A 24824-nucleotide genomic window follows, 5' to 3' on the forward strand; every position below is an offset into this window, starting at 1 on the left:
TCGGTGACTATTTGTTGACTGACTGGTCCCATTGTTTTCTTCTTTTTGAAATCTGAAGTCAGGGCCGCCAGGTGAAACATAAGGCACTATTTTCCTCTTAATGGTTGCAGACGTCTCTGTGGGTGGTGTATTGACAGAAGGGTAGACCTGATGGCAGCTCGCTGGAAGTTTCTTTTCTCCCGTGCACCATGGGGGTGTTTAGCAGCATCCCTGGACTCTGCCCAGTAGATGCCAGGAGCAACCCCTCTCTCTTTGCCTAGGGGTGACAACTGGAAGTGTCTCCAGACATTGCCAAGTGTCCCCTGGGGGGGGGGACCGGCTTGAGAACCACTGTTTTTCACCGTTCTAGACACCTGAGCCCCTTAAAAGCACCTGATTGATGCTGGGGCGGGGTGGGAGAATGTGCTGAATTCCTGCTTGCTGGGGGCTGGGGATACAGACGTGGTCCCTGGCGTGTAGTGAGAGTCCCATAAATCTTGTTGCTGTCATCCATTTCTCCCCATAGTCATTTAAACATACCTTAAATAGTTAAATACGTGACAGGGATCAGAAAGAATTCAAAGAGGAGTTCAGTGTTGGCTGATTTCCTGGATGTTACTCCAGGCCTTTGCAAACCCAGAACCCATGCAGCTCTCACCCAGGTTCTATTTCTGGCCTTTTTACACTTGAATTTTGCCCCAGGCCAGTAAATAAAGACGTGATTCCTTCTCTGTTTCATTTTATGGCTGCATGTCAGTCCCCTATGGATGACATTGAAGTTACTTCTCCTCTTTGGCTTCCATCTAAGGTGTGTTGCAAGGGCTGTGCTCATCCATCCTTCCTGCACTCTTAAGCCTGGGGACCTCCGTATCCAGGTGACGTTAAGCATCCTTTTGACCAGGGTAATTCTGGGCCTGAACATCTTTGCTTCCTCAAAAAAAGGCCATGAGGCGACTAGAGGGCCGGTCCCTTCTTCCCTGGTGTCTTTTTCTTAGTCTTCGTTAAGGTGACTCTTAGAGAGGCCCCGCCCAGGGCGTGTGGGGAACGTTGCCTGGTTATGAGCGGCAGCACCTCTTCCTCCATCTGCCCCCTTCCTTGCAGCCTCTTCATCCCCCTTTCTTCTCCAGCCCGCTTTGCTGCTTCAGCTGCTGCTGGCAGTCTTTTTGTTTTTGAACTGTCCCTCTGATGCTGTAACTCCCCATTGCAATTTGAAAGCCACCCACCAGCACCTGAACTTTCCAGAACCTGAGCTGAGTCCCTGCAGCCTAGATAATAATGCGCAGGGGCTTCAGCCACTAGAACCAGGGCCTCCTGCGAGCTTGCTCCTCCGCCAGCTACCGTACAGGCCAAAGGCAACTGGTTTCTCCACATTTTCTTTGCGGTGATTCGGCAGAGTTCTCAGGGCCTCAAATATGTACACAACGTCGGATGCAAGCCTTCTGGGCCTGGACCTGCTGAACGGGTGGGTGGGGTGCAGCAGTTTTTCTTGTAGGGAGTTAGGCCCGGCCTCCCCGCCTCTGTGAAGACCGAAAGAGCTTGGCATTCTGGAACCAGGAAATTCCTGTTGAGATGTCGTCGTTTTTTCCAGAGGGCTTCATCCCAGCTGAGGGAGGTGCGGGGAGAAAGGGCTATGTGGTGGCAGTTGCCTCTAGATGTTGAGGCCTAAACAGTGAATTCACTTGTAAATCAGCCTCTTCTCCCTCGTCGGAAGCAATTTCTGTCTTGCCTGGAGGGTTTGGAAGTTTATTTTTTACATATGAATGTGCCCGTTAATCACCACTTCTGCATTATTGGGAGGGAGGGAGGGAGAGAGAGTGAGAGAGAGAGAAAAGTGGAGGGAGGCGGAGAGAGAGAGGGAGGGAGGGAGGAGAGGGATGGGGAGGGGGAGGGGAGAAGAAGGGGGAGGGGAGGGGAGAGGGAGATGGAGTTTGTGCGTGTACAGCGGGAAGACGGTTGAGTTTGTGTGTGTACGGTGGGAAGATGGTTTTCTCATTTCTGGGAGAGACACATCCGAACTAAAGATAATTGGAAACAATTATTTCAAAACACCTTCAAAATGCAGGCCATCCCAACTTCATCCCCCTGCCTCCACCCGCCTTCTGATACGTGCACTCCAGCGAGTAGAACCACTGCAGCTTGTTGTGTTTATCCACATCAGCGAAATAAATGGCTCTTCGGTGCTCGCGCTGAAGATTTTCAGCTCAGCCGAGCTGCCGTCTGCCGAGGGTGGTAAATTAGAGCCGAAAGCCCAGGGACGCGAAGGCACGTCGCCGGGCCTCGGGCTGCCTGATTGCAGGGAGGTGAGGCTGTCCTGGCCGCGCTGGTCAGCCTGGTAAGTGGTGACTCTTAGCCTGTCGGCAGTGCTGCTTCCTCCTCCCCCTGGGAGAGGCTGCTGAGGATCCGGAAGCAGGAATGTGTGCCGTGTGGGAGCCTCAGTTCTGTTTAAAAGAGAGGCTAGGCCCTCAGAACAGCAGAGCTTTCTCGATGGCAGGTAAGCACCCCATCCCAGGGTTACCTGCCCCTCGCTTGCTTGGCCTCTGCGGTACCTGGCTTCCTGGTACAGTGACATTTCCCCCAAGTTGAGAGTGACCCTCTTCCTCCCACTGCCTCATCTCCATTCCAGCCCTTCTTTTCCTGATCTGGAAGTTCACAGTCACATGCGGGAGACCTTTTAGGAGTCCAGCTTAGGCCAGTGCAGCTTTTTCCCCGGGGAGGCCCAGGCTGCGGCCCCGTCTTCCAGAGTCTGTGGGTCCAGGAGATGCTCCAAGTCAGCAAACTATTCTGAGAGTTTCTGTCGCTTACGTGTTCCTTGTGGCTTGGACATTGTCTGTGGCAAGAAAAATGATGTGCCCTCCCTGTCCCCATGCTTTGCTCCCGATTCCCCTCCTTTTCTGGTCCCGGGCCTGGAGGACATTCCGGGCTTTTGTTTCATTAGGATGTAATTACTGGCTGGAGAGGGCCCTAAGATTCCTGGGGAGGGAGGTCTGTTAAGGTACCCGCTCTGTGTCTTTGGGAAACGCCTTGAAATGATGCACTGCGCTAGGCTCTGCTGCTCCTGGAGAGCAGCGTGTGGTCACATTTGGGGGAGGCCGTGGCGAGGGCTGGCAGTTACCCCGTGTCCTCGTGGCTGAGCCCGCACAGGCCTCTGCCCCTGCGCCTGCCTTGGCCGTTACAGGAGGAAACCTGGACTTTGCGCGGTCCTGTGGACGTGGAGAAATCGTGCCCTGGGCTGATTCCCGGCTCCACTTTATATAGGCTGGCGTTTCCGTAACTGAAGGTGTGGCATTGATTTAACATGCTCCTCGGAGAACTCAGCTCTGCTTTTGGAGAGGGATGGTGGTGGAGGAGGCAGAGGGGAAAGAGGAGGAAGAGGAATGTGTGTGGCTTTAAAAAAAAAAAACAGCTGCTGTTTATTGAGTGCTTCCTCTCTGCCAGGTATTACACTAAGAGCATCACATGAATTAACCCGTTTAATCTGTGGATAACTCCACGGGGTACCACCATCTCCATGTGACGGAAGGAAGAGCAGAGGCACAGAGAGGTTGAGGAGCTTGCAGGGTGGCAGCAGGACTAGGTCCTGACCACTCTGTATCCTCTGCACCCGGCCTGACTTCACTGTAGGGTGACCACTTGACTGTCCATCTTCAGCCAACTAGTGGTTGGTCACCCCACTTCCGTGGCCTTGGCTGCTGGTTCGGGCCTGTTGACCGAGAGTCTTTCATTCAGCCCCTGTCCATGTTGCCATTGAGCTCATCAAGGAAATTTAACACCCACAAAAACACAGCACAGGGCCGGTCCTCCAGGCCCTGGAGTCCAGGGGAAGCGCCCGGCCTTCAGCTGGGGCCTGTGCTCTCTCTGGAGGAGACAATTCCCTGTAACTGGTGTGTCATTTCCTAGACTCTGGAGAAGGGCGAGCGCTGTGACTCAGGCGCCGGATGTGAGTGGGGGTGGGGTGTGACTGGCCTGGATGGATGGACACTGGGAAGAAGTGTTGGAGGAGGGGAGATGGCCGTGCAGCCCCCCAGCCTGTTTTGTGGTGTAGACCAGCCTGTGGTACCACCAGTGAGGGTCGGGTGGTGAATCTGCTTCCTGGGAAGCGCCTTTGGGAGAACGACTTGCATCATCAGCAAGTGACACACCATGATTTTCCACTTTTCTCCCGGTTCCTGGAGCTCTCCAATCCCCCCAGCCCACCGTCTGCAGCTGGAAAGGAAAAAAGCAAAATGAGAGTGTACTCTTAAAACATTTTGAGACCCTGAATTAGGAAGTCTTTGGGCTGCAGAGCTGAGACAAACCTCTCCCTGGGGTGAGGCCACCCATTGGGCCTTCCGAGCCGCACTGCCTGGGGTCAAATCCCAGCCCGGCTACTTGTGTGATCTTGGGTGGGTGACTTAGAGGGAAGGGCGTGAAAGGCATTTTGAACAGGGTCTGGTTCATTGTTTGCAATACAAGAACATCCTAGCTGTTAATACCCGCGGCTCAGGGAAGCTAAGAGGCTGGGTTATCTTGAAGGAAGGCGTCCCTTAGGTCAAGGGACATCTAGGAAGGCCTGAGCGGGATTATTTCTGGCCTATCACAAGACACAGGTTCAGGGAGGATGTCATCACACGCTTGGTTCCTAAATACTCAGTAGACCTCGCCCTATTATTAAGATTTCAGTGAATTGGCACAGGAGGGGAAAATTCTGCTGCTTCCTGCTCCATGCCAAGCTGTTTCCCTGAGTCACTGCTCTGGCCTTTTCTTCTAGACCGCTCTACTCCCTCGCCCACGTTAACTCCTTCAGAACCAGACTTATTTTGGGATGGAGGGGGTGGGCCAGCCCTGTAAGAATCCCAGGTCCTGCTACTTGCCAGGAAGGTCTTTCAGATCAAGGGTGAACCGTTTCCCTGGTGATTCACTGTCCAGCGGCTGTGTGTCATCATCCATGATTACACATGAAATGCGTGTAGAAATATGTCCGTCAGAATTAAATCATTAAAGAGGGGAGGGAACCCCCCCCCACAAAACCTTTGACTCAGCTTTCTAGAAAAGGTCCTCAAGGCAGCTTTGTTACCGTGACTACAGCAAGGTTCCCACCCACCATTCTATCACCAGCAGAGGCCTAGCCTCCATTGGAGTGGGTAGGTTTTTAAGTTAGAATGCTGGCCCGCTGTCTCATATCTGGGAAGGACACTGAATCCAGCCAGCATTTCTCAATTTTTCTCCCTAAGAGGCTTCAGTGAAAGCCTCTGCTGTTGACAGATGTGTCTGTTGTGTGGAATCTATTAAATTTCTACCCCTTGGATACAGCCACTGAATGCTCATTAACTCTGGAGGGAGTCGGTGTGTTTGTAACCAGGAATGGAATTGGGGATTTTCTCTTTTGCTCAGACTAGAGGGTTGGGGATCCTCTTGGGTATGGGCAGCCTTGGGGCAGACTCCTCCTCTCACTGTGTTAGGCCCTGCTGCCCTTTCGTTTCCCGGTGGCCTCAGGTAAAACTGACTCCTTGGCGCTCAGTGGCTTCTGAGTATATTCGTTTCTAGGGATTCCCCCCGCCCCGCTTTCACACGGAATTAAAGAATTGCAAAGTTAAAATAGACTTTACGATCCTCTGGCCCTGTAGTTTTTTAATCTTTAGAGTTGATGTCTCCTGTGAGAAGGTGAAGTAGGCTATGGCCCCTCTTCCCAAGAAACTGTCTCCACGTACGGAACCTTGGCACGCGGATCATGGGGCCCTGAAGCATTTTCGTGGGCTCCGGGTAAGAACTGTTCTGTTCCTTTTCTCCGTCTCTCCTCCCATTTTACAGGTGTGTCCCTGAGGCCCTGAGAAGTATGGGGAGTCGCCTGGGGTCATGTGTTTAGCTGTTCTCATTCTTTCTCCTTGGCTCCTTGCTTGGCTTTCACTTCCTGGGTTCTGAACCAACCCTACAGGTAGCGCGATGAGGAAGGAGAGGAGATCAGCAGGAATCTCTAGGCTGGAGAACTCACACTCCATCCCCCAAACATACAACCTAGAGCATCTTGAATTAGTGTGTACCTTAATCCTCCAGAAGGCTGGTTAAACCCCCTGATCACTGGGCCCTATTCCAGTTTCTGACGCTGTAGATCTGGCGTGGGGCCTGAGAATGTGCATTTCTAGCAAATTCGTAGGTGTTGGCTGCTGCTGCTTGCGTGAGGACAGCACTTGGGGAACCATCATCCTAGATCTCAGCCACAGGTGAATGACTTATACTGCAGTGGGAGGAGCTGGAGAGCTTTCTGGTCCCAGGGGTCGACCAGGTGTGGGCTGGGCTGTGGGTTTCGTCCACTGTGCCCCATGCTCCAGCTCTGCGGTGCTCCAGGAGGCTAGTGCCACTCCTGGGAGGGATTGGGAGGTATGTGAGGCGCTTTGGGTTGTCACAGTGTTTGGGAGCATCAATGGCAGTGGGTGGGAGGGGGCTGAGGTTGTCCTGACAAGGAGGAGGAGCCGTCCCTGCCAAAATCCATTAGTGCTCTGTTGAGAAACATCGACAACACTACAGTTGACCCTTGAAGAAGATGTGTTGGAACTGCTCTGGTCCACTGACACGTGGATTTTTTTCAGTAAATAGAGTACCTGTGTTTTCATTTGACCGATCTTTAAGTGTAGGGGAAAGTTGGTGTTTGATTACAGACCACAGTATGTGGAATCACAAAAAACTAGGGTTTGAGTCTTGATTCTGTCCAGACTGCTTGGCTTCCCACCCTTGGGTGAGTCCTTCATCAGTTCTTTTGCTTTTGAGGCAGAGATAGCAGTACGTGGATTTTCGACTGTGTGGAGGTCGAAGCCCAAACCCCTGTGTTGTTCAAAGGTCAGCATTACTTGTTTTTTCCCTGAATTTGTTCCTAGCTTTCCACTGGCCTGACGTTGCTCACGTGCTCTCTTTCAAAATCTGTCCATAAACGGAATAATACATGCGAAATCAAAACCTTGGCCCAATGGCTTTCCCTTTTTGCCTGGCTAGGGTGCCATTTCTTCTGGGACACATCTCCTTTGAGCCCCCAAAACGCTTTTCTTAAATGCCCATCCTCTGACACTTGAGCAGAGTTATCTGGGTTTATTAGATCCACGTAGAACAAATCCCAAACTCCTTCCTGGGGTCTGCACGCTCAGCTGATCAGCCCCAAGTTTGTCCATTTGGCGACATTTTTTATCCTGAATCGGGTCTCTGTCATTCGCTCATTACTGGCTTTGGTTTGCACCTGCTGCTTTTTTATGTGATGCTGAACCTGCTAAATATTTCCTTTTTAATTTTCCTTACTTTGATAAAGTAGTCCAGGCACATGATAAATAAGGGCACATGGTGGAAAATAATCTCTGCCCCACACTTTGCAAGCTCTCCTCCCCTGAGGCAACCACCAGTCTCCGTTAAGAGCTTGTATTTCTTGTGTTCAACCAGGAATATTTTAGGCTTATGTAAATTATGAATATATATAAAACATCTTTTTCAAAAAAAAATTTTAAAAAGGAAAAAATAGAAGACAAAATAGAAAGATAAAGACAAAAAAGAGAGAGACAAAACCCCCATATTTCTTGGGCTGTGTGTGTTAGTCTGTTAATGGTGCTAGACATGCATTGCTTTTTCTTTTTTGTTTTTGATAAATTTATTTATTTCTGGCTGCGTTGGGTCTTCACTGCTGCACGCAGGCTTTCTCTAGTTGCGGCGAGCGGGGGCTACCCTTCATTGTGGTGTGTGGGCTCCTCATTGCGGTGGCTTCTTTTTGTTTCGGAGCACGGGCTCTAGGCACGTGGGCTCAGTAGTTGTGGCTCGCAGGCTCTAGAGCACAGACTCAGTAGTTGTGATACACGGACTTAGTTGCTCCGTGGCATGTGGGATCTTCCCAGACCAGGGCTCGAACCCGTGTCCCCTGCGTTGGCAGGCGGATTGTTAACCGCTGTGCCACCAGCGAAGTCCCAATACCATACTGTTTTGATTACTGTGGCTTCGTAGTATAATCTGAAGTCAGGGAGCATGATTGCTCCAGCGCTGTTCTTTCTTAAGATCGTTTTGGCTATTCGGGGTCTTTTGTGTTCCCATACAAATTTTAAAATTATTTGTTCTAGTTCTGTGAAGAATGCCATTGGTATTTTCATGTGTTGCTCTTTTAACCTGATGCAGAAGCTTGGAGATTGTCATACGTCAGTTTGTCTAAAGGTGCCTCATTCTTCTTCATGGCTGTATCCCGCAGTATGTTATCAGGCCAGCTCCCAGTTTGTGGACACGTAAGTCCAACACACAGTGCTGCAGTTGAATCATCTTGCATGTGCTTTGCTGCCCTGTGACCATGTCTATAGAACGTGCTTCTAGGAGGAGATGGTTGGGTCAAAGACCCTATAGAGAAAGTGAGAGTTTTTACGTACGGTGGGGAAGTGGGGTGAGGATCCCTGTGGGAATGAGAGGAGGTGCTCTCTGGGGAAGCTTGCCAATCCCAGGCTGCATCTTTTTAGTGCATTTTCCCACTAACTAGCTGTTGTGTGCTGCTGGGCCAACCCTTTGGGTTCTCCCGGCCGCTGTTTTGATGTCTGTGGGATGGTCCCCTGATTCTGGGGTCTCTTCTCCCTCAAGGTGTCTGTGGTTAGCATTTAATTTCCTCTCGGGGCTGTGTCTCAGTGCAGCAACCTGAACATTTGTTCAGGATTTTCCTGCAGTCTGCGTGGTGAGCCTGGGGAATTCCCTTGTGTAGTTTGGATTTTGCAGAAGTGGTCCATTGTCTTTATGAGCCTGCTGGAGGATGCTCCAGCTTTCACTCAAAAGTAAGCCCCTAGGAGGCCTTGCATGTGGCCATTTTGGACCCTGTTGATCTTGCCCCAGCGGCTCCTGTCCAGACAAAGGGCTGTGACACACAGCACAGCCTGTGTGCTGGGACTTGCCTGAGAGGTGACCCTGGACGGGGAACGTCATCAGGCCATCTTTGTGGATAGTAATCTTTCCGGACTCCGTGTCCTGTCTCATCACCTGTGCTCTCGGCATAGCTTTCTTCTCTTCTGGTGCCTGTAGCTTTCATTCCTCAAGGATAGAAGGTGCCCCTGGGCATTCCATTGTATCCTCCCTAAGCTAACAGGACAGCCATCTGGCATGGAATGGATTAAAATCTTCGCAGGTGAAGATTGGATGGTGGTGGAAGTGTGTTTTTTTTTAATTGCAATAATCTATATTTTTTGTTTTTTATCAATTTATTTACTTATTTACATTTGGCTGCATTGGGTCTTCGCTGCTGCGCACGGGCTTTCTCTAGCTGCGGTGAGCGGGGGCTACTCTTCTTTGCGGTGTGTGTGCTTCTCATTGCAGTGGCTTCTCTTGTGGAGCATGGGCTCTAGGCACGTGGGCTTCAGTAGTTGTGGCACGTGGGCTCAGTAGTTGGGCTTGCGGGCTCTAGAGCGCAGGCTCAGTAGCTGTGGCACACAGGCTTAGTTGCTCTGAGGCATGTGGGATCTTCCTGGACCAGGGCTCAAACCTGTGTCCCCTGCATTGATTGGCAGGAGGATTCTTAATCACTGTGCCACCAGGGAAGTCCCAAGTGTATGTGTTTTAATGAGATGCTGGGAGAATAAAAATAGAAAGGAATGGATTGACAAGGGTGGGGTTGGCATTTTTCAGATGAGAATCGGGTGAGAATGTAGTTTGCGTTGATCTCTTTGGAGGAGAGTCGCAAACATGATGCCTACTGGTGACTGGGCCACGGGGACTCTGGTGGGTGGGGTATATTTTTTTTTGCACAGTTATACTTTTTTTAACCTGCTAAACATGAATAAATGTTGTCTTCCACCACAAAGTACATTTGCCTTCATTTTCTTGAAGTGTGTGGCCTTCTTTTCTTGGTCTGTCTCTTATGGTTTCCTGCTTTTGCCATCAGACATGGGTGTGTGACGGCTCACGGCAGCTGGGTCATGGCCTCGTCAACAGGGAACAGTAGGGAAGGGTGGGGACTGTGACAAAATGGGGGGTATTTTCCCATCTAAAAAGTGGCTGGTATTCAGCTCTATCTGGTCCCATATGGCCCTGCAGGCCCTGATTTTTTTTTTAAATAGAAGCCCCCAATCTAGGATATTATGTGATGTTTCTTAATTTTTATATTTTGGCAGCGAATTAAAACTTTTACAGAAATGTTATGTCGGCTAAAGAAAGACCAACTGACCTCTGAGACAGGCAGTGAAGATGGGGGGTGTGGGGGGAGTATATTCTAGGAGGAAGGTCACTAAAATGGCATTAGGTTTGGGGACAAAATGGGTTATGTCCCTAACACCCCCTTCCCGTGGGGCCTGGTCCTCCCCGATCGCTTTAAAATATGTGGTCCTGTGTGTCTCTTTCAGATCCTGGCTCCACAGAGAGAACAGCCCAGAAAAGAAAGTTCCCCAGCCCTCCGCATTCCTCCAATGGCCACTCGCCACAGGACACATCAACAAGCCCCATTAAAAAGAAAAAGAAACCCGGCTTACTGAACAATAACAATAAAGAACAGGTAAAAGGCCAGTGGGAATGGCGTCCACACCCGGGGGACAAAGGCTGTCGTTTTTCTCACACCGTGTGCTTGGCATTTAGCAAGCTGCCTTGCTGCGGCTGTCATTTGCATAGGAAAAGAAGGGCAGTTCAAAGTGGTCCTGTGCAGAAATTTCCAGTGGGTTTTTCAGATCTCTTTGGGGGACAAGGGCAGTGACCCAGATAGGATACTGTGCTCTAGGATTTGGGGATTTTCCTTGGATTTCTTTTTCCACACGTTAGGACCGTTTGCCCCTGTGGCCTGAGGGTGTTGCCCTCCTAGGCTGTTGCCCGTAGGACAGTGCCGAGCTCTGCCTGCAGGTGGTTGTGTGGCTGAGGCATGCTCCCTTCTGGTCTCAATTTTCTCATCTGTAAAAGAATGGTTTTAGGTCTGTGGTGAGAGACAGCTGCCCTCCTACCCACTGCCCACTGTGACTTGGGTAGTTGGTCACTATGCACCCTTTTCAGAGTGCACAGTCTCTGGCAGACTCCGCCCTCCCTCAGCAGCCAGGACCAGCTAACTAGATGCAAAAATCGATGCCATCTTGGATCTTGTCTCAGGAACCTTCTAGCTCTAAAATTCTCTGCTGCAGCCTAGCTACTCTTCTGACTTAAAAAAATGAGAGGTGTTTTAGTGGACCGTGAGCTCAAGTCTCCTAGCGGTGGAGGAAACAGGATGCCCAGCAGGTCTGATGCCATTTCAGCGAGGATTCATGGGCATGTATTCATCGATTTGTGCAGATGATGGATGCCGAAGTGTGGGCCCTGGGGACTTGAGGTTGAATAAAACAAGACTATTGCTTTCACGGGAAGAAACCTAGCAATGGTTAAATGACCAGGACTGTGAGAGGGGGACGTTTCTGTGCGTGAATCTATTTTCTCTCTCAGAATTACATAGGGAAGTGCCAGCTCTCCTGTTGCCTTGAGGCTGTGGGCAAGTTAACCTCTTTGTGCCTTGTCTTCTCATTTACTGAAATGGGAATAATGATCTTAGTGCTACCAAACTGGCAGGGCTGTCGTGAAGAGGAATTGATCTAAGTGACATAAATACTAATAAGCCAGGGCTTCCCTGCTGGTGCTGTGGTTGAGAATCCGTCTGCCAGTGCAGGGGACATGGGTTCAAGCCCTGGTCTGGGAAGATCCCACAAGCCACGGAGAAACTAAGCCCGTGAGCCACAACTACTGAGCCCGTGAGCCACAACTACTGAGCCCATCTTCCACAACTACTGAGCCCACATGCCACAACTGCTGAAGCCCACGCGCCTAGAGCCTGTGCTCCACAGTGAGAGAAACCACCGCAATGAGAAGCCCGCGCACCACAATGAAGAGCAGCCGCCACTCGCCACAACTAGCGAAAGCCTGCACACAGCAACGAAGACCCAATGCAGCCAGAAATAAAATAAGTAAATTAAAAAAAAAAAAAAAAGAAGTTAAAGAAGTTAAGCCAGAGTCTACATTAAGAGGAATAGTCGCCCAGACTATCCATGAAATAATTAAACAACAGCTGTGGAAATGTTCTAGGCCTGCACTGTACAGTGGGATAGTCACAAGCCATGTGTGGCCACTGAGGAACTGAATTGGCAGATGTGCCTGAGGAACTGAATTTTTAATAAATTTAAGTGGCCACCTCTGGTTCGTAGCTTCTGTGTTGAATAGCCCAGATGTAATGAATTGGGAATCCTATTATAGGAGGAAAAACTGGTGAGTTCTAAGTAAACTTCTGGGAGGAATTACAATTTGAAAAAACATGTATAATAATAGTGTTGGTGAGAATAATACTAAAAGCAGAACTTACAGTGTGCCCATCCTGTTGTAAGCCTTTTTTTGTGTGTTAATGTTTATAATGATGCTGTGAGGAAGGGCTGCAGTTGTGTCCATTTTACTGATGAAAACACAGAGGTTCAGAGAGGTTAAGTCACTTCCCCAAGGCCTCACAGTAAGGAGTAAGAAGCTTACATCTGCCTGGCTGGCTTGAAGCTGGTGACCACCCACCCCTGTCACCCGGGAGCCATCCCATAGCTGTCGAGCTTGAAAACTAAGAAAGAAACATGAAGGCTATAAATAATCCTCAAACCTTAATTTACGGCAAACCCTCGCATACCAGTTGCCGTAAGTCATGAAGCAGATATTGTCCCCCTTGGACAGAGACAGTCTCCGAGCGGCTCCTCTGCGTGTGTGCACACATGTACCCGTGCTTTGTGACTTCCTCCTGTCCTTTTAAGAATTGGCTCCCATTAAAAAAAAAAAAGAAAAAGATAAAAGACATGAAGAAAAACAAAGAATTGGCTCACATCTCTCTCTCTCGAAACTGATCAACTCTTTGGCAGATCACACGTTTTCTTCTCTCTCTTCCTCATCCACGTGTTCATACCACTTCTATAACACTTAAGCCTCGTGACCACAATGGTGTGTTTGTAAATCTCTGTCCCCCTCTGGTAGGAGCCTCAGAAAGTGGTCAGTGTCCAGTGGCTGCTTTCACCCCTGGACACAGGGCGGGAGCTCATGAATACAGAATGCACTGTGGATGTGGAACAGAGCAGGGGTGACCGGTCACAGGGCACCGTCATGCTTCTGAAGATGATTCTCCTATCTGCAGTACTGATAGAAGAGTCAACGGAGCCATTGGTCTGGAGGGAAGGGCTCCAGACCTGGAGACCTGACTCCTTCCTGTCCCACTGCATCTGGGAAACTCACTGTGGGACCTTGTCAGTTGCTTTCCCACTTCTGAGCTTCAGTTACCTTGTAAAATAGGGTTTGTACTAGGAACATTCTAAGGTTGATTGTAGGTTTTTGTTTTTCACATCTAAAACTCCCTGGGGCTGAATGGCCAGGAGTTGGCAAAGGAGAAATTACCTTAACTGTAAAGAAAAGAAATTCCTGACCCTTGACCCCATAATTCATTCCAGCTTGTAGTGTTTGCATAGAAGGGGGCACCCTTCCTGAAGCACAGTCTGTTTTCCTAAGAGGAACTGAAATCTTAAAAAAAAATTTTTCTCTGCATGTTTTTCTTTTCTTCTCTTCCCTTTCCCTTTTCTTTCCTCTTTTAGAGTATAGAATTGAAAAAAATTATGGAATTAAAAGCAAAATGTACACCTGCATATGCCGGGTTTTACCAACATAATTTCTGTTAGTCACCAACGTTTGAAGATCATGAGATTTCAAATAACAACTTGTATTTCTGAGTTCCTATAAAAACTCAGAAAAATCCAGCAATAGCAGGAGCTGAGTAGAGCCTGCTCTATAGACACGGGGCCTGTGTGCTCGTTTTCCGCACTCCCCACCCCTCCCTTATGTGGCATACCCTGCCAGCTTTGCTCATGCCTTCTGCCTCTGGTCTTAGGCGTTCAGGTTCTTTTGCTTTTTGGTATACATCAAGAGTCTCCACCCTCTTGTTTTTCTTTATACTGAGGTTGTTCTAGTGTTCTAAAAAGAAAGCCATTCTAGCATAATAATCCCCCCGCCCCACCCTGTATTTATTTTTCCATTTTTGGTAGAGACGTTTTATTATGAAGTGGAGATACAGGTTTTTTTTTTTTTTTTTTTACTCACATCACTGTTATTGGTCAAATCAGTCATACAATCAACTGGGTCATTCCATCATTGGATGACTTGAATAATTTTTTTTTTAATACAGCAGGTTCTTATTAGTCATGCATTTTATACACATCAGTGTATACATGTCAATCCCAATCGCCCAATTCATCACCCCCCACCCCCACCCCCTGCTGCTTTCCCCTTGGTGACCATGTTTGTTCTCTACATCTATGTCTCTTATTTCTGCCTTGCAAACCGGTTCATCTGTACCATTTTTCTAGGTTCCACATATATGCGTTAATATACGATATTTGTTTTTCTCCTTCTGACTTCACTCTGTATGACAGTCTCTAGATCCATCCACATCTCTACAAATGACCCAGTTTCGTTCCTTTTTATGGCTGAGTAATATTCCATTGAATATATGTACCACATCTTCTTTATCCATTCATCTGTTGATGGGCATTTAGGTTGCTTCCATGACCTGGCTATTGTAAATAGTGCTGCAGTGAACATTGGGGTGCATGTGTCTTTTTGAATTATGGTTTTCTCTGGGGTATATGCCCAGTAGTGGGATTGCTGGATCATATGGTAATCCTATTTTTAGTTTTTTAAGGAACCTCCATACTGTTCTCCATAGTGGCTGTGTCAATTTACATTCCCACCAACAGTGCAAGAGAGTTCCCTTTTCTCCACACCCTCTCCAGCATTTGTTGTTTGTAGATTTTCTGATGATGCCCATTCTAACTGGTGTGAGGTGATACCTTATTGTAGTTTTGATTTGCATTTCTCTAATAATTAGTGATGCTGAGCAGCTTTTCATGTGCTTCTTGGCCATCTGTATGTCTTCTTTGGAGAAATGTCTATTTAGGTCTTCCCATTTTTGGATTGTGTTGTTTGTTTTTTTAATATTGAGCTGCATGAGCTGTTTCTATATTTTGGAGATTAATCCTTTGCTGACTTAAGGTTTCACCCATTTTTCATATATTAGGAATTTGTTACTTTCAGGGGAATTTTAAGAAGAGGTTTAGAGCGCACTTTATTTTTAGGGGAAAGAATATTCTGAGGTTTATAATTAATTTTTTTTTAATTATTTATTTATTTTTGGCTGTGTTGGGTCTTCGTTGTTACACGTGGGCTTTCTCTAGTTGCAGCGTGCGGGGGCTACTCTAAGCTGCAGTGTGCGGGTGTCTCATTGCGGTGGTTTCTCTTGTTGCTCTAGGCACGCGGGCTTCAGTAGTTGTGGCGCAAAGGCTTAGTTGCTCCGCGGCATATGGGATCTTCCTGGACCAGGGCTCGGATCCATGTCCCCTGCATTGGCAGGCGGATTCTTTTTTTTTTTTTTTTTGTGGTACGCGGGCCTCTCACTGATGTGGCCTCTCTCGTCACGGAGCACAGGCTCCGGACGCGCAGGCTCACGGGCCTAGCCGCTCCGTGGCATGTGGGATCTTCCCGGACCGGGGCACGAACCCGTGTCCCCTGCATCGGCAGGTGGACTCTCAACCACTGTGCCACCAGGGAAGCCCTATAATTAATTTTTTACATCCTTTTTGTCTAGTGATTTTACCTCTTAGGAAAGGTTTGAAAACATATAGGTGTTTTTTTTTTGGGACTGCCGGTGGGGGACATCCCAAAGCCTGGAAGGCTGCTTCTGGCGTTGTGAGGAGGAGGATCAAGTTGCTAAATGTCCTACGGTAGATGCGGCAAGAAATACCTTGTCCCAAGTGATATTGGCCCTTTACTGTAAAATACCAATCTAATCTGTAGTTCTTGGGACATTTTGAGTTTGAGTCCTTTTGGGAGGTTCCCCTTCCCCTCCCCTCCCCTCCCCTCCCTCCTTCCATCCCTCTTTTCTTTACTTCTTTTCTTTTCTTTCCTTTTCTTTCTCATTAAAGGATTGAACAGTAATCTGCTAACAGATTTGTGCAAAATGGCCTTAGGTGCACCTTTGATGGAATATGGCACAGAAATCACAGGGCCCCTCTTGTCTCCTCTGAGTACAGGGCTATACGTATTATAAAGAGGTGGGCCAGGACTTATTTTGCTGGGCCCATGCATTGTCTTAAAAACTGGGACATTTCACAGAAGTTCCTTGTTGGGTGGGGGCAGTGTATTAACAGCTGAGACAGGTCAGGGGACAGACAGCAGGATTGCCTGCTTTTTCCTGCGGCCAGGCAGCCCCTGGTGTGTGTGTCTGCCTGGCGGCCTTGATCACTGGAGCTGAGAGCCCTGAAGACGGGCACGTGCTCTGCCCCTCCCGCCGTCTCGCCAGCACTGGGGCTGAGTGTCGCATCATCCTCACAGTCCAGGGCTAAGCAGTCTCTTTATTTTGCAGTCCTTGTGCTTTTATCAAATGCAGGAGAATACAGGCCAGAACTAGGACTGTTTTCATTCATCTGTGTTCCCTATGTGGCCCCAGCAGGAATTTGAGTCTGTGGTCCTCTCCCCCCAGCCCCTGGCCCCCCAGACATGTACCCTGTGCTCACACACAGCCCCAGAACCCATCCTCTGGTTTTCGCAGACCAGGTGCGGCCCAGAGCCTGTTTCTGTAAATAAAGTTTACCTGAACAAAGCCACGTCCACTCAGTGACATCTCGTCTGCAGTCGGTTCTGCTTTCCTTTGACAAGAGTTGAGTCATTGCAGTAGAGACCACACGACCTGCAAAGCTTCAACGGTTTACTTACTATCTTTATAGAAGCCTTTTATAGAGAAAGTTTGCTGGCTCCTGGTGTAGACTGAGGTGTTCCAGAAGTGAATGAACAAGCCTGTCTATTTCTTGTTACGCTGGCCTGTGGAAGAAGCAGGGAATGTGAACATGTGTGCTCACGGCCGGCAGTTAATCTCATAGCAACACGGGTTGTAACCTGCTTGCCTTACTAGCAGGCTGGGAACGCACCTTGTGCAAGTGAGGGAGAAAAATCATGAACTCATTCTACCTGAAATGATTTGCCTTTCCTTTTTTAAATGTTCCGTATTTGTTATCAGATTATTTTTACGGAGCAGGAAACACAAGCAGCAGATAAGGCAGGTGTCTGATGGACAAGGCTATCACCAGGCAGCTAGTTCTCAGCAACAGCTGCTGTTTCGGGAAAGGATGAAACTCCTGAAAAGAGTAGGGGGCAACCTGGCCCTCCCTCCTCATGGTCCTCCCAGGAACGCCTACCTCTGGCCAGGTGAGGGTAGGGTCAGGGACAGGGGGCGGGGGAAGCTTCTCAAGTGGCAATATCCCAGCTTCTATTAGATGCAAAGGACTTAGGTTGCCGGCTAGGGAGCTGAGCTGTCATATTCGATTCTTCTAGTTTCATTTAGGGCTTAATGACTCTTCCTATCCTATTATTAACTTACTGAAAGGAAGTTGGGCCCTGAAATACAGCTTACAGCTATCTTGCAAAAGCCACAAAGCATCCTGGGAGACCCCACTCAGGTTAGAAATAGTTCTGCTTGCTTGATATGTACAGTTTATCTTTCAGTGGGCGTTCCTCTCCCTCCCCCTGCCCCCCCTCCAACACTCTCCCCCATAGAAACTCAAACAACCATTTTCCTAGGCAGATAGCACATCCTCTACATGGATGGCTGTCAACTGAGGGCAGTTGTGACCCCGCCCAGGGACACTGGGCAATGTCTGGAGACATTTTTGGTTGTCATAATTTTGTGCATGGTGGGTGGGGGGGCTGCTACCGGCATCTAGCCAAGGATGATGCTACACATCCTACAGTGCACAGGACAGCTCCCTGCAACAAAGAATTTTCTGGCCCAAGATGTCATATGAATTGAGAACTCCTTACTCTAGATGCTGTTATCTTTTTATGTCCCCTCTATTATGTTTTTAGCTGTCTTCTGAATTTTCAGATTTGTATTTTCCTCTCCAGCTTTTTGCATTAAGCAGAAGTTATTATTATTTTTAGAAAAGTTTTATCGGAGGATAGTGGATTTACAATGTTGTGTTAGTTTCAGGTGTACAGCAAAGTGAATCAGTTCTGCATATACATATATCCACTCTTTTTTAGATTCTTTTCCCATATAGGCCATTACGGAGTATTGGGTAGAGTTCCCTGTGCTATACAGTAGGTCCTTATTAGTTATCTATTTTATATATAGTAGTGTGTATATGTCAATCCCAATCTCCCAATTTATCCCCCTCCGCCCCATACCCCCTGGTAACTGTAAGTTTGTTTAAGCAGAAGTTATTTTGGATAACTTCTGAATGTTCTGTGAGGGTTCACTTAATCATCAGAATCTCTTCTGCATCCAGCATCATCTTCTGTGGGGCACAGGGATGAGAGAAAGTGCTTGGAGACCTGGGTGGGAGTCCTTGCTCTGGGCTTGGGGGTCAGATAAGTCTTTTTAACCTAGTTTTCTCATCTGTCTAGTAAGACTAAGTGGTGTCTCCCTGAGTACCTCTCTTGGTGATGGTGAGGACAAAATGAAGATGGTGTGTGTGACAGTATGTTGAAAAACGTAACGTGGAAGGAATAGCGTAACGATGATGTTAATTCTCTGGAAACCAAGGAGAGCACTCTATTTTAAATGTTGAACTGAAACAGGGCAATAACCACGCTCAAGAATTATGCAATTGCCCTTATAAGTCATAGCTGTTTTCTTAGTAGAAATGAGAGTCGGGAGGCTTAGAAGGATTGGTTCACAAATAACTGCTAAAGAAGCGTCTGTGGGGCTCTTTATCAAGGAAGGTGGAAGTAGCAGGCATTTTGAGAACATCAAAACTTCATAATAAAAACCAGGAGCGAGACGGGTGCCTGCAATCCTGGTTACTCTTCCTTGTTATCCTGGGGGTCCTAGTCAGTAAAATAAGGAAAGCAGAAAAGTGATGTAAAAATATTAGACACGGACAGACAAAACTAATGTTACTTAGAGATGGTAAGATTTTTAATCAGTACACTACCAGAACTGTTTATATATGAGGTCAGTCTTAAAAATCTATATACCAGCGCTTCTATATACCAACGATAACTATTTAGAAACTGTAATTGGAAAAGGTCCTATTCACAGCAGCAACAAGAATTATGCAGCCCCTAACCAATATATGAGATCTTTATGGAGGAAACTGTAATGTCTTACTGAAAGACAGGAGAAAGCTTGTTATACAAGGAGGTTTATTCAGAGGTAGGCCCTGTGGTTGTGGCTGAGCTGTTGCCCATGGAATCAAGGCTGAAGTGGGTTGAGTAGCTTTCTCAAGGTCACACAGCCAGTTACCAGGTCATTTTGACACTTACCACCAGACTTTCTCATACTTCCTAAACAGGATTTCTTATTGGTTTCCAGTAGGCATCTTCCTAACGAGTTTCTTCCGAGTGGTTGTGTGAGTTCGGCGAGTGGCTCTGCTGGATTCTATAATACATCACTAGGGGACCATTTCTCTTGCTATTTTGGCCATGAATTGGCCACCCCCCTCTCTCATCTTTCTGCCATTCTTGTTCGTTCTCAGTAGGAGATGTGGCTTCTCTGCAAACACCGGGACTTACCATGCTGGAGAATCATGGTTTTAGGAGAGCCTCTTGTTGGCTATTAAGTACTTTATGCATTGGGGGGTAGACTTAAAAAAATGAATGATCATTTTTGGTGACTCATTTCCAATGGATCTATTCGACGAAGGCCTGTTGTTGAAAGACTCCCAGGGAAAACGGCCGTACTTTTCTTGGCTTTGTACGTTTAGACTTCCATTTGTTGGACTTTTAACCGTATGAGCAACATTTGTAATGGCGGCGCTGTGTTAAATGCATGCATTATACGATCCCATTTAATTCCAGCCACGATACAGTGATGTTAGTTATTATCATCCCCATTTTACAGATGAGAAAATTGAAGCTGAGGGGTTAAGAGACTTGCCCTGGGTCATGCAGCTGGTAGAGCTAAATTTGAACCCAGGTGTGCCTGGGTTGTAACCGTTGTACTATCCTGCTAGGGCTGCCTGTTAACTCTTAGACACCAGCTTTTCAATCCATGGCCTCTTAAAATACAAGAAAGAAAAATAGATCTTAATATCTAACGACCTGCAAGCTCAAGTAGAGTCACCCAGGATAGCTTTTTAATGAATGTGTGAAATGCTCTAATTTTCTTCTGTTGTTATTGATGTATTTGTTCAAATTCCTTTTGAGAATGCACATTTGTTTTGAAACCAAACCTGTCTTTCTTGCCTACATTTCAGTCAGAACTAAGACATGGTCCGTTTTACTATATGAAGCAGCCACTCACCACAGACCCTGTTGATGTTGTACCGCAGGATGGACGAAATGATTTCTACTGCTGGGTTTGTCACCGGGAAGGCCAAGTCCTTTGCTGTGAGCTCTGTCCCCGGGTTTATCACGCTAAGTGTCTGAGACTGACATCGGAACCAGAGGGGGACTGGTTTTGTCCTGAATGTGAGGTTAGTTCCTGCCGAATGAATGCATTGTCTGCCTCGTTTCCTCTCCTTTCTTTTCTTCCTTTTATTTCAAAATTTTCAAATAATCCAAACACAAAGAAAAGAGAAGTTTCTTGCCTTCCATCTGCTCTATCCTGGTCACCCCCTTTTTTGGACCAACATAGGCAACGGCCTTAGCACTGCAGCTCTTGGAAAGACAATTGCACTGATTTTTTTTTTTTTTTGGCTTCACTGCGTGGCTTGTGGGATCTTAGTTCCCCTAGCAGGGATCGAACCCGCGCCCCTGGCAATGGGAGTGTGGAGTCTTAACCACTGGACCGCCAGGAAGGTCCCCTGCACTGAATATTGATTTTGATTCTTCATGGGTCTTTGGATCACTTTGAGATCTGCAACCTTCTCTGATTCTCCTGTAATGAACATTCCAGAGTTATAAACTTCTGACAAGTTTGTATGTTTTGAAGAGATCCCACGCTATTTTCTTCCTTCTTGGATGTCGTCTCCTGCTGCATCATTGAATCATCAGCAGTAGCTAAGCTGGGAAGACCAGTGTTGGTTGTATGTCCCACGTGGTTGCCATCTGATGCTTTTATTCACGCGACAACTGTTTCTCCCGTGCCTGTTAGGTACTAGGGGTTCAACAGTGAACAAAAAGAGGCCTGAATCCCATTCTTTTCAGGAGAAAAGGACAAAAACCACAATAAAGTTGTATACCGTGTGTTAGAAGAAGAATGTTCTAGAGAAAATGAATTGAAAGTGAGGAATAGGGAGTGAGGGGGGTGCAGAGTGTCTCCATTTTAAATGACGAAGTCCAGGAAGTCCTTTTAAGATTTAGGAAAGACTTGAAGAAGGGAAGGAGTGAGCCGTGGGGCAATGGGGGGACGGCCTTCCAGGCTGAGGGGGCTGCAGGTACAGAACCCAAGGGAGAAGCACACGGGCATAGTGAAGGGAACGTGCGTATTTCATTTGTAGCAAAGCCTAAACGCTCTTCATGAAGACAATTATCATGGTTTCCACTTTTCTGAGGTGTTTTCTAGTCTCAGCAACTTCCAACTATGATGCTTTTTCAAAATGCTGAAAATAAGAATGTCATCTAGAAAACAAAAACAAATTAAAAACAAAAACAGAGCTTCCCTGGTGGTGCAATGGTTAAGCATCCGCCTGCCAATGCAGGGGATGCGCATTCGAGCCCTGGTGCGGGAAGATCCCTCATGCCGTGGAGCAGCTAAGCCCGTGCGCCACAACTACTGAGCCTGCGCTCTGGAGCCCGCGAGCCTGAGCCTGCGTGCCACAACTACTGAGCCCGCACGCCTGGAGTCTGTGCTCCTCAACAAGAAAAGCAACTGCAGTGAGAAGCCCGCGCACCACAACGAAGAGTAGCCCCCACTAACCGCAACTAGAGGAAGCCCCTGCGCGGCAATGAAGACCCAATGCAGCCATAAATAAATAAATAGATTTATTAAAAAAACCCAAATAATGTCATCTACAAAATCCTTTAATATGGAATGTCACCTGGATTCAAAGGTATATTGGCATTAGGTCTCAAACGCGAGGACGCTTTCTGTGTAGGAATTGGAAAGCTCTCCCAGCTGTTGATAGTGGGGGAAAAAGCAAGCTTTAGGACAGTGTCAGTAGTACTGCTTTTGGGTAGTGGATGGAGCAAAAATCTGTGGAAAGAAAGTAGAGGCCAGGTCAGTATGATGATGACATTTTAAAGGTGTTCTGCCTCTAAAATTGCAAAAGATGGTCAGTGGTTTTCTTTGGGTTCCTATAGACGGAGACATTGCTCAGCAGTGCCCTCCTGTTCAGAGCCTGAACTCATCCTGCATTTAATGTGGGAACTGGAACCTTCATTTATTTTCTTTTGTCTTGACCTTCCCTTCCCAATTGTTTAATAATTTCGCAGAGAAGATAGTGGCTCAGATAGGATGCTTTTGCTGTAAATAATAGATCTTGTTGAAAGGCAGCTGAAACCAGAGAGATTTATTATTGTGTGTAGAAAGAACCCAGAGGCAGGGCTAGGCCAGCATTTGTTCAGAGCCAGACTCTTTGCGTTTCATTGTTGAGGCAGTGTGTCCCTCATGGCCGTAAGGTGGCTGCTGGGGGTTTTATCACGCGTGACTAGATAACAGTCCCCCTGAGTGGAGTGTCTCTTCTCAATCCTGTTGTTATCAAGCAGAAGACTTTGCCCATCAGCCTCCAGCTGACACGCCCTTGAGCTCATTGGTCGGGATTGGACCACAGTCCCCACGCAGAAAAGGTTCAAAAATGTTTGTTTGGTACTTTCAGTCTGTATCGTGGGAACCGGCCATTGCCAACCAGGAGGACGTGGCCAGGGCTGTGGGAGAAGAGGTGAATGACAGTTGAGCGGGCGACCCAAGTATTGAGTGTGGATAGTTACCTGGAAATGAACTGGAATTCAGACAGACAGGTGTTCTATGTCTAAAATTGAGAGTCCTGAATTTCTTCTAGTGGTGAATTGGTGAGGTGGTCAACTGGGAAGACTTGCTATTACGGCTCTGGTAGCTAAGGAATGAGATCCGTGCGTCGCGGACTGATGTCAGCTTATGAGCGCCTCTTGTGTTGCCCTCTTTCTCAACAACCAACCAGACACGCCTGCAAGTTCCTTTTGGAGGATCCGGAGATCTGAAGAATGGAAATGAAATCCAGATTAATTGGAGAAACCTTTTCTCAGCTCTCCCTACACAGATGGTTCAAGAGTGTTTCCTGATAGCATCTGAATTTTTGTTGTTCTGCTACCTGAGGATTCCGAAGCTCTTAGATCAAGTACCAGATTTACATAGCAGAATCTGGTATCAGACATGTCTTTGATGGGACTTTCTCTTACAAAGTGACATTTATTTCCTACAGAGATAGACAGCTAGACTGCTCCGTGGGTAATTTGCCAGAAGGTCCTGAGTGGGTTCACATCAGTGGTGACGGAGAATGAAGTCATTTTTATTACTACCTCACTACCTTCCCTTGGATTCTTTCTGCAGGAAAGATTGTCACTTTCCAACCATGATGTCATTGAATTCATTCCTTGTCAGTTTCCTGAAAGATAGCCCAGCACCTTAAGAGGATCAAGGAAAGTGGCTGATTCGTTGTGTGAAGAGATTACCCTGAAACCATCAGTGGCCTTTCACGTCCTATTCTTGAAACCCAAGGTTATAGCAATGACGATTTTTCAGGTCCTTGCCTACCCCACCCTTTTTTTCAGATTATATTGTCTACACGAGCTAAAAGCGGTTCTTAGTTAATCGACGGATCCGTGTGCTTCTTAATTTTTATCCACTGATCCAGCACCCGTGTCAAGTAGATTGGAGTGCTCGCCAAGCGAAACAACTGGTCTCATGTAGATGGGAATTATTTTTTGCGTGGGAACTGACTGGAAAATTAGGAGGAAAGGGAAGTGAGTACGTGGGATCGTAATTTTTTTTTTTCTAACTGGATATTTGTGTGATTTTGATTTGTAGAAGATTACAGTAGCAGAATGCATCGAGACTCAGAGTAAAGCCATGACCATGCTCACCATTGAACAGTTATCCTACCTGCTCAAGTTTGCCATTCAGAAAATGAAACAGCCAGGGGTAAGATGACACTTCCTCTTGTTATAAGTGTGAATGAGAATAGTGACCTTTGTTCTGTTAACACTTTTGTTCCTTGTAGTTGCCTGAGCTTTTCAGATACCTGTGCTTATTATTACTCTTTGGGTCTTGTGTGCCCAGATTCAGAGACCTGTAAATTATATTTGACAACGGCATTAAGTTAATTCTCAAAAGTGAGCCCTTTGTGAGACCAAGGAGTTTAATCAGGAAATGACATATATTAGAAAGCTGGTGGGGATTTAAAATTCTGAGTGGTTGAGAAGTGAAACCTCAGACCGCATCGGGTAAGGGGGAGTCAGTAGAATTCCATTTCAGTGAGAGAGCTGAGTACAACCCAGTTTCTTTGTAATCAGGGCCTAATGGTGGAACCTTCAGGTAAAAGTCCACCAGTGAGATTCCTGTAAAGGGTGAGAATTTTGAAACGGGATTTGATGTACAGCCTTTGCCCTTTAAGGAGAATCTGTCTGCGAAAGCAGGCCTGCCGCATTCAGCTGGCAAGCGGTGTACTTCTCCGTGGTTTCCCTCCCAGAAGTCCCAGTCATATCATAGCTGTGATGGTGGTTTTGTAGTTTTTTGTGACAGGTTTCAGAAAGATGGCAGTAAAATACCTTGTTTTTAAAGATAACATGTTATGGGCTTCCCTGGTGGCGCAGTGGTTGAAAGTCCGCCTGCCGATGCGGGGGACACGGGTTCGTGCCCTGGTCCGGGAAGATCCCACATGCCGCGGAGCGGCTGGGCCCGTGAGCCATGGCCGCTGAGCCTGCGCGTCTGGAGCCTGTGCTCCGCATCGGAAGAGGCCACAACAGTGAGAGGCCCGCATACCGCCAAAAAACAAAGCAAAACAAAACAA

The 24824-nt window shown here is 47.4% G+C and overlaps 1 protein-coding gene across 31 annotated transcripts in view; it reads left to right on the forward strand.

Moving 5' to 3' along the window:
* The window catches only part of ZMYND8 (zinc finger MYND-type containing 8), a 126112-nt gene that overhangs the window by 27864 nt on the left and 73424 nt on the right, over nucleotides 1-24824 (forward strand). For 22 of the 31 annotated variants that reach the window (XR_003427039.1, XM_027078114.1, XM_027078121.1 and 19 more), the window contains 3 exons: nucleotides 10290-10438; nucleotides 20154-20372; nucleotides 23843-23956. Coding sequence is in view for 30 of the 31 variants with exons in the window: in XM_027078114.1 (XP_026933915.1) it covers nucleotides 10290-10438; nucleotides 20154-20372; nucleotides 23843-23956 (482 nt within the window). In the remaining variant the exon portion in view is untranslated. Of the gene's footprint in view, nucleotides 1-1955; nucleotides 2312-2373; nucleotides 2471-8036; nucleotides 8202-10289; nucleotides 10439-20153; nucleotides 20373-23842; nucleotides 23957-24824 lie in introns of those variants that run through there. The other 9 variants (XM_027078125.1, XM_027078131.1, XM_027078128.1 and 6 more) reach the window with 4 other exon arrangements.

The sequence above is a fragment of the Aethalodelphis obliquidens genome, unplaced genomic scaffold (genome assembly GCF_003676395.1).
Source record: "Aethalodelphis obliquidens isolate GAN/ISIS:26980383/991018 unplaced genomic scaffold, ASM367639v1 scaffold42, whole genome shotgun sequence".
Classification (NCBI taxonomy): Eukaryota; Metazoa; Chordata; class Mammalia; order Artiodactyla; family Delphinidae; genus Aethalodelphis; species Aethalodelphis obliquidens.